We start from the raw sequence: 9,762 nt of genomic DNA, 5'->3' as shown, positions 1-9,762 counted from the left end.
GTATTTTTAGAAGAGACAGGGTTTCTCCATGTTGGTCAGGCTGGTCTCGAACTCCCGACCTCAGGTGATCTGCCCGCCTCGGCCTCCCAAAGTGCCGGGATTACAGGCATGAGACACAGTGCGCGGCCATAATTTTTTATTTTTTAGTAGAGATGGGGTTTCACCATGTTGGCCAGGCTGGTCTTGCTCCTGACCTCAAGTGATCCATCCGCCTTGGCCTCCCAAAATGCTGGGATTACAGGCGTGAGCCACCATGCCCGGCCTGAAACATTTTAAAATTTAAATTCCAGTGTATTAATAATGATTATGTACTTGGTCCCTCTTAGATTTATTTTTCTTTTGTACTGCTTTATGTTATTACCTGACGGCTGAATGTATTCTGTACGTGCATCCAGTAATCTTCAACTGGATCATAACAGTATATTGCCTTGGTCAGTCCACCGGCAACATAGATCAGATTGTTTAGGGATACAGCTGTTATACACCTCTTGGCAATTGGGATAGCTGCACGAAGTAGCCAAGAATTGGTTTCTGGATCATAAGATTGAACCTAATGACATATAAAAATATATAATTAAAATTTCTAAACAAAAATGGAAATGTACTTAATAAAGAGTCTACCAATACCTACAAACATTATTTAAAATAAAATCCTATTAATTCAGAGAATTAAGAGAGGTTAGCCTGATAGTGAAATGTCTGAATTATGAACATTCTCAAATAAAATGAAAATTTATTACTATCAAGCAGAATAGAGTACCAAACACACAGAGATTGTTTCTAGAATGAATGGCCATCAGGTTTGTCAATTAAATTAACAGTATAAATTTTTTTACAATCGTGTTATGTAGGATAACTATGCCTCATACCTGAATATAACTTCTTTTTTTTTTTTTTTTTTTTTTTTTGAGACGGAGTCTCGCTCTGTCGCCCGGGCTGGAGTGCAGTGGCGCGATCTCGGCTCACTGCAAGCTCCGCCTCCCGGGTTTACGCCATTCTCCTGCCTCAGCCTCCCGAGTAGCTGGGACTACAGGCGCCCGCCACCTCGCCCGGCTAGTTTTTGTATTTTTTAGTGGAGACGGGGTTTCGTCCTGTTAGCCAGGATGGTCTCGATCTCCTGACCTCGTGATCCGCCCGTCTCGGCCTCCCAAAGTGCTGGGATTACAGGCTTGAGCCACCGCGCCCGGCCATATAACTTCTTAATGGTTTTAGGGAGTCCTTTCTTCAAAAGAAAACAAGTAAACCTCAATTCAGTCAGTATGCTCTGAACTATCACAAATTCTGAATTAATACATTCTAAATAAGTAACATTTGATCACATTATTTTAAACTGAATTTAGAAAAAGAATGAATAGATTGACAACATTTAGTTAACATTGCTAAACCAACTAGGCATTAGACGCTTTTTTCCAGAATAAACATTTCCTGAGATGTCAAGATAGCACGTATTCTTTTGTCCCAGGAGTTTACTGAATCGGAGCAACTTTGAACCATCCTCTATTTACACTATGGAGGTTTCTTTTCCTTTTCTTTTTTCTGAAAAATAATTCGAAAGAATGTAGAAAATGACCCAGTTGGAAGCAGTATATTTACTGTGTCTTACCATTTGCTAATTCACTTCCCAACTGTGTTTTGTGTAAATGGTTTTTAGATTCTGTAGATGATAGCAAAGGTTCAGAACAATTTATTCAGTACAAAATCTCTACACAGACCGTCTCATTTCAAAAAGATTGGATCATATTTGTAAGAGCAAATTGTTAGATATACTAGAGTCTCACTTTAGCAACCCAGAATTCAATGTTTTTCTCCAAAAGTATATAGTACCAGAAATTTTTAAATAGACCCCTCACACTAAGTGACCTGGCTACCTACTTGATAAGCCTTCTGTATTTCCCTTCTTGTACTTATCATTGGTAATTTCTTTAAAAGTGCATGGCTTACCTTATCAGAACAAGTATTATCATCAGGTCCTCCACCAATCACAAACAGTTTGCCTACACAGCTAGTCACTGCAGGAGAGCTCACTGCTTCCTTAAGGGGAGCAACTTCAGTCCATCGATTTGAAAAGGAATCATAACATTCTACGCTGCTAAGTCTGTTTTGCCCATCATAGCCTCCAACAACATATACCTATATGTAAAATACACATGGAAAAATCTTAATTATCAAAAGTCTGAATTTTGAAGTAGTTGGTTAAAGAATTAAGGGATTTCTTCTCTTTAAAATGCTAAATAAATATAATTGCAATATATTTAGCTCAGAGTTTCTGAGCTTTTAAAAAAATCATCATCCCCCTACCACCATCACAATCCATGGAGCCTTTTTAGGTATTTTATTCCTAATAGTCTTCCCTCTATAAAATTTTAATGCCACAAATAAATTGTATATCTATTTACCTTAATTATGTATATCTGTGCTTTACACATGAAAGAGTACATGTTTTTTTTTCCACCTTCTAAGAACCAATCTTTGCCCCCTTGGGGGTAATATTGCTCACACTGAGAATTGTACAATTTAGCTTAAATATTCACACTTACGGGTAACGAAATATTTGATTATTATAAAGTATTAAAGCTCTGAAACTAAAATATTAGGAAAAAATTACTAGACTATGACAGTGCTGAAGGCAGGCCTATCTTTTAGCCCCTACAATATCTAGAAAAGTACTTGACACATAATGAACTCTAAAGTTCACAGAGCTTTTATGTACATTTTCTTTTCACAAATACAAGAAGGGTAGGGCAAATTAATATCTTTATATGACAGGTGAACCAATCAGTAAGATATTTATTAAATGGTTTATATGCAAAATATCCATTAAGCATCATGGTTTATATAGGGAACTTTCAACCTAACAAAGCTCTCCAACAGCTTAACATCCACATTTCTCTCTCTCTCTCTCTTTTTCTCTTTTTGGAAATGGGTCTCATTCTGTTGCTCAGGCTGGAGTGCAGTGGTATGATCACAGCTCACTACTGCCTCAACCTCCCAGGTTTAAGTAATCCTTTCACCTCAGCTTCCCAAGTAGCTGAAACCACAGGTGTGTATCACCACACCCTACTGACTTATTTTTATTTTTCACAGAGACAGGGTCTCCCTCTGTTGCCCAGACTGGTCACTAACTCTTGGCCTCAAGCCATTCTCCCACCCTCAAGCAATCCTCCTGCCTCGGCCTCCCAAAGTGTTGGGATTACAGGAGTGAGCCATCACACCCAGCTCACATCTCGCTTAATGGACTGTCCTCATTAACTCTTCCCTCCATAGCTAATTAACTGCTAAGTCCCACTGAGTCTTCTTCCGCAGCATCTTTCACATCTACCCCTTCCTTTACATTTCCCGCTGCCATCACCCACTTGAGGGTCCACAACACTTCATACCTCTCAAATAACCTCCTGGCCTCCATGCTTGTTCTCTCTAAACCACAGATTATTCTTCCTAAAACACTTTATCAATTCCTCTTAATATTTCAACAATGAATGTCTAAGGGTCAAGGCCAAACTTCATACCTTGTCATTCAAATTTGTCCACAATTTATCTTTGTGTGCCCCCAAATTTCCACAGTACTCAATGCCACTTATATCATGCATTTCTCACATTATGTTAAAATAATCTGCTGGTGAGTTTGTGTCCCCAACACCACTCAGCTCCACAGGTTAAGTAACTTACAAAAGCTATATGGAGTATATGCACAGCTATATGGAGTATGGAACCTGTGACATGATGTAGCAATTAAGGACACAGGCTTTGGTCACCAGCTTTGTCATCTAATGTAAGGGCAATTTATCTACCCTTTTGGAGACTCAAATTTATTTCCTCAATTTTATAATTTTTTTTTGAGATGGAGTTTCGCTCTTGTTGCTCAGGCTTGAGTGCAATGGCGTGATCTCGGCTCACTGCAACGTCCACCTCCTGGCTTCAAGTGATTCTCCTGTCTCGGCCTCCTGAGTAGCTGGGATTACAGGTACCTGCCACCATGCTCGGCTATATTTCCTCAATTTTAAAATGAAGACAATAATAGTATCTATCACATGGCATAATTTTGAAGATTAAACTTTAATACATACTCCTAAATGTGTAAATTAAAATATAATACATGCCATGAACATCAAGATAAAATGCCTCTAGATCAAGAAAAGTCTGAATTTTTGCTTCTGCTTTCTCATTTTTTGTGTAATCTTGGGAAGTGACTTAATCGCTTTGGGGTTATTTATAAGATGACCAAGTTACATGAAATATTCTCCATTATTCCATCATCCCTTCCTACTCTAAGATTTTTTTTCTTTTTTCTTTCTTTTTTTTTTTTTTGGCAGAGTCTCACTCTGTCACAGGGCTGGAGTGCAGCGGTGCAGCTCACTGCAACCTCTGACTCCCAGGTTTAAGTGATTCTGCCCCAGCTTCCTGAATAGCTGGGATTACAGGTGCCCATCACTATGCCCAGCTAATTTTTTGTATTTTTGTAGAAACAGGGTTTCACCATGTTGACCAGGCTGGTCTTGAACTCCTAACCTTGTGATTCACCTGCCTTGGCCTCCCAAAGTGCTGGGATTACAGGTGTGAGCCACCACACCCAGTAATTTTTTATTCTTTCTTGAGGATTGCAGCCTAAGACACACTTCTAAGTTACCTTGGGGAGTGCTCCCCTAAGATTCTACATTCTAAACCATCCCAGGTTTCCTTAAACTGAGTATTTATAAATTTAAGTATGTTTTATAAGGTTGAATTAAATCTATATTGTAATTTTAGCAAAATGGCTTCCATGAATTGAGCACTTGCTGTGTAGGATAGGAATGATTCCTTTATTGATTTAGTGCTTCTAAGCTTTGGGTATCTTCAACTCAAGTACACTATTTTATCAAATAAATTTGAGTTTACCAACACATACATGGTTTTTGAGACATCAATACTTTTCATTCGCCTTTGTATGTCCAAACTAAATAATTATAAATTTTTAAGTCAGATAGCATCTCCTTCCAACCCCTGGATTATTTTAGCCCCTCTTTTCTAGTAATATTTTTTTTTTTTTTTTTTTTTTTTTTGAGACGGAGTCTCGCTCTGTCACCCAGGCTGGAGTGCAGTGGCCGGATCTCAGCTCACTGCAAGCTCCGCCTCCCGGGTTCACGCCATTCTCCTGCCTCAGCCTCCCGAGTAGCTGGGACTACAGGCGCCCCCACGTCGCCCGGGTAGTTTTTTGTAGTTTTTAGTAGAGACGGGGTTTCACCGTGTTAGCCAGGATGGTCTCGATCTCCTGACCTCGTGATCCGCCCGTCTCGGCCTCCCAAAGTGCTGGGATTACAGGCTTGAGCCACCGCGCCCGGCCTCTAGTAATATTTTATCCTTCTTGAGGCACAGCCTCAAACATTATATATAATATAGTAGGTACTGACAAACCAAATGGTTTTAGAAAAGATTCTATTAACATGTTATTTCCAGCAAATCTGTCTCAAGGTCCTCATTATTTCATTGGCCATGTAGACAGCAGCAGCACATGAGATCCAGGTCATTAGGAATTAACAGCTTTTAAACTGTGTTTTGAGCTGGGCATGGTGGCTCATGCCTGTAATCCCGGCACTTTGGGAGGCTGAGGAGGGAGGATCACTTGAACCCAGGAGTTTGAAACCAGCCCAGGCAACAGGATGAAACATCATCTCCACAAAATATGCAAAAATTAGCTGGGTATGATGGTGTGTGCCTGCAGTCTTAGCTACTAGGGAGGCTGAGGTGGAAGGATCACTTGAGCCCAGGATGTCGAGGCTGCAGTGAGCCATGATTGTGCTGATGCACTACAGCCTCAGCAACACAGCAAGACCCTATCTCAAAAAATAAAAATATAAACTCTGTTTTGAGAAGCTCTAGTATTCTACACAGTGGTCCCCAATCTTTTTGGCACCAGGGAGCAGTTTCATGGAAGACAATTTTTCCACAGGTCTGGGTGGGGAATTGGTGGTGGTGGGATGGTTTGGGGATGTAACTGTTCCACCTCAGATCATCAGGCATTAGCTTCTTCTCATAAGCAGCTGCAACCTAGATATCCCTCATATGTGCTGTTCATGCTCCTATGAGAATCCAATCTGTGCTGATCTGACAGGAGGTGAAGTTGAGGCAGTAGAGCTCGCTCAGTGGCTGCTCACCTACTGCTGTGAAATTAGGTTCCCAACAGAACGCTGCCTGCAGTGGCACAATCTTGGCTTACTACAAACTCCGCCTCCTGGGTTCAAGCGATTCTCCTCCCTCAGGCTCCCGAGAAGCTGGGACTACAGGTGCCGGCCACCACGCCTGGCTAATTTTTGTATTTTTAGTAGAGACAGGGTTTCACCATGTTGGCCAGGATGGTCTTGATCTCTTGACCTCATGATCCACCTACCTTAGCCTCCCAAAGCGCTGGGATTACAGGTGTGAGCCACCGCGCCCAGCCTAGTAGAGAGGTTTTAAGAAACCCGTGTGAGGAAAGAGAGGAAGGAGGACTAATAAGAGGCTGACCAAGAAAGGTTCCTGATCACCATTTCTGTTTCAACTAGAGCTTTGTTTTTTCAGTGGTGGTACTTAACTGTCTCCATAGGAGGGCCTATGAGACAGCAATCTTTTCAGAAGGGGGTGCTAGGAGATCAGTCGAAGACATATGCAAAAGCAAGTATGCTGCTTTTAGTTGTTCATTAATTTGAGGTGGTTTTGGACGAGCATATGGAGATGGGGGCAGAGAGAAGCTAAAGACTCTAAGGTAATCCTTGGTACAACTGCTGTATTTTCATGTGTTATGTAATACATTTTTGTATTAGATATGACTTTTTAAAAGAGAGTATACAGGTTGAACTTCCCAAATCTTAAAAAATCTGAAATCCAAAATGTTCCAAATCTGAAACTTTATGAGTGATGACATTAATGCTCAGAGGAAACGCTCATTGGAACATTTCAGATCTTGGATTTTTTGATTTGGGATGCTCAACAAATATAATGAAAATATTCCAAAATATGAAAAAAATCCAAAATATTTGGCCTGGTGCAGTGGTGGGAGGCTGAGGCAGATCACTTGAGCCCAGAAGTTTGACACCAGCCTGGGCAATATGGAGAAACCCATCTCTACAAAAAATACAAAATTAGCCAGGTGTGGTGGTGTGCACCTGTGGCCTTGGCTACTTGGGAGGCTGACATAGAAGGGATAGTTTGGGTCCAGGAAGTCAAGGCTGTAGTGAGCAGTGATGGTACCACTGTCCTCCAGCCTGGGCAACAGAGTGAGAACCTGTCTAAAAAGAAAAGAAAAAAAAATCCCAAATCAGAAACACTTCTGGTCCCAAGTATTTTGGAAACTCCACCTGTAGTTGCTTTTAAAAAGTTTGGAAACTGGCTAGGTGCGGTGGCTCACGCCTATAATCCCAGCCTTCTGGGAGGCCGAGGTGGGAGGATCACTTGAGCTTAGGAGTTGGAGACCAGCCTGGCCAACATGGCGAAACCCTGTCTCTATTAAAAATACAAAAATTAGCCAGGTGTGGTGGCGAACACCTGTAATCCCAGCTACTCAGGTGTCTGAGGCAGGAGAATCACTTGCACCGGGGAGGCAGAAGTTGCAGCAAGCTAAATAATGCCACTATACTCCAGCTTGGGCAACAGAGTGAGATATATCTCAAAAAACAAAAAAAAAGTTTGATTCTCAGGTTCCTGTAGACAGTAGATGTAATGTCTGTTTATGTCCCAAGTAATGTATTGTTTATAATAATCATTAGCTGCAGTCAAGAATAGGTTTTCTCTAAAAAATGTGAGTTTTTAAATTTTAATTTTAATTTTTTTTGAGATGGAGTCTCGCTCTGTCACCAGGCTGGAGTGCAGTGGTGCCATCTCGGCTCACTGCAACCTCCGCCTCCCGGGTTCAAGCAATTCTCCTGCCTCAGCCTCCTGGGTAGCTGGGACTACAGGCACATGCCACCATGCCCAGCTTATTTTTTGTATTTTTAGTAGAGATGGGGTTTCGCCACATTGGCCAGGATGGTCTCGATCTCCTGACCTCATGATTCGCCTGCCTCGGCCTCCCAAAGTGCTGGGATTATAGGCGTGAGCCACTGTGCCCAGCCTGTTAGTGAGTTTATCTTAATATTTATTTAAAATAAAAAAGATAAAATACATGACTTTGGATAAACATATCTCTGCCTGACTGGCAAAGTTAGTAAAAAGAAAACAAACTGCATGGGTTAGACATTGGCCTGTCTGTATCTGATGTAACTCCTTTATTTTCCAATGCTTCTTAGGCATTTGGACTCCAGTGATGCATGAGAAGAGAAATGTGCTGCACTGCCATGAATTCCAAATTAGGAGAACAAAATATCCATTCAAAAGTACAGTGTCATATTGTTTATATCTTTGGTTTATCTATTGAGGTTAGAAATGGAAGGAAATACAATTTGAATCCAAAATACCCAGAGGGTGAGTAAAATGAAAGATTCAGCTGTGGTATTTACTTTGGAAATATACCAGCAATAGTAATAAAAAGTGGTTTCTCTTACTTTACCAAGGAGGACAGCCATTTTGTGACGCCATCTGCCTTTATTGAGAGAGGCAACTCTGATCCAAATATTTAACTGTGAGTTGTAAATCCAGACATCACGGCTGTTGATTCTTCCACCTTTAAATGCAAAACAATGTACACACAATAATTTATCACGATATAGCTGTCACCAACAGATCTGTGCCACCAAGGCACAGGTAAAGAAAACATGGAATTCATTCATCTAATTCGAGAATTTGAGAATTCAGCTCAATAAATAAAGACCTCTTGAAGTTTAATGGAAATAGTTCTACAGAGCAAATTTAAACTTTACCAATTGTTACCTTGATAAGTGATAATTATAGATCCAAAATAATAAAATACAGGATGTGAATTTTACAGACATAAAACATTGTTAAGAGTAAGACATCAGAAGCACCCAAATAATGGTTTATTCTAAAGGTTTGTTCTTTAAATCACCCATTTTTCAAAAAGCATACTATTGTAAAAAATAAAGTATGTATTGTTATATTTCTCAATGTGGATAATATATACAATAATCTGCAAAGCTGGTGAAATTATTTTACCAATTAACAGACTTCCCATCATAGATACTATAGTTATACTTTGTATAAGTCTGTCATTTTATTTTCTAATTTTAAAGGTAACAGATCACATACCATAAAGAAGTTCAAGTTAAGAATTTTAAAGCAAATCTTATTTCATAAACTGGGAGAATTTCAAAAACATGGGTGAATTAGAGATGCTTAATTCTATGAGTACTTCTGACATGCAAAGAGGTAAAGTTTAAAAAATTATAGCATATTCTACATGCATTTGGGAGCATTTAAAGTATGACATGATTAAAGGCATTTTCCGGTGGATCTTTTGTAAATCATTCCATGTCATCTTGTACCTGTTTGTGTTTTTTTTGTTGTTGTTTTTTGTTTTTGAGACCAAGTCTCACTTTGTCACCAGGCTGGAGTGCAGTGGCGCGATCTCAGCTCACTGCAATCTCCACCTCCCAAGTTCAAGCGATTCTCCTGCCTCAGCCTCCCGAGTAGCTGGGACTACAGTTGCCCACCACCACACACGGCTAATTTTTGTATTTTTTTAGTAGAGATGGGGTTTCACCATGTTGGTCAGGATGGTCTCGATCTACTGACCTGGTGATCTGCCTGCCTCGGCCTCCCAAAATGCTGGGTTTACAGGTGTGAGCCACCGTGCCTGGCCTTGTATCTGTTTTTAAGAGCAAAAAGTCATGCTTGGTTTTATTTGTTGTAAACTGATCT

At 40.3% G+C, this 9,762-nt stretch overlaps 1 protein-coding gene across 2 annotated transcripts in view; it reads right to left on the bottom strand.

The window, feature by feature from the left end:
- KLHL24 (kelch-like family member 24) overlaps positions 1-9,762 on the bottom strand; it is a 51,149-nt gene that overhangs the window by 12,538 nt on the left and 28,849 nt on the right. For both annotated transcript variants that reach the window (XM_011945803.1, XM_011945804.1), the window contains 3 exons: positions 8,490-8,608; positions 1,942-2,130; positions 362-550 (listed from right to left, as the gene is read on the bottom strand). In XM_011945803.1, coding sequence (XP_011801193.1) covers positions 362-550; positions 1,942-2,130; positions 8,490-8,608 — 497 coding nt within the window. The remainder of the gene's footprint in view (positions 1-361; positions 551-1,941; positions 2,131-8,489; positions 8,609-9,762) is intronic.

This window comes from Colobus angolensis, unplaced genomic scaffold, assembly GCF_000951035.1.
Source record: "Colobus angolensis palliatus isolate OR3802 unplaced genomic scaffold, Cang.pa_1.0 Scaffold245, whole genome shotgun sequence".
In the NCBI taxonomy this organism is placed as follows: domain Eukaryota; kingdom Metazoa; phylum Chordata; class Mammalia; order Primates; family Cercopithecidae; genus Colobus; species Colobus angolensis.
The sequence above is the reverse complement of the archived record's forward strand: the minus strand, read 5'-3'. Positions and strand labels throughout refer to the sequence as shown.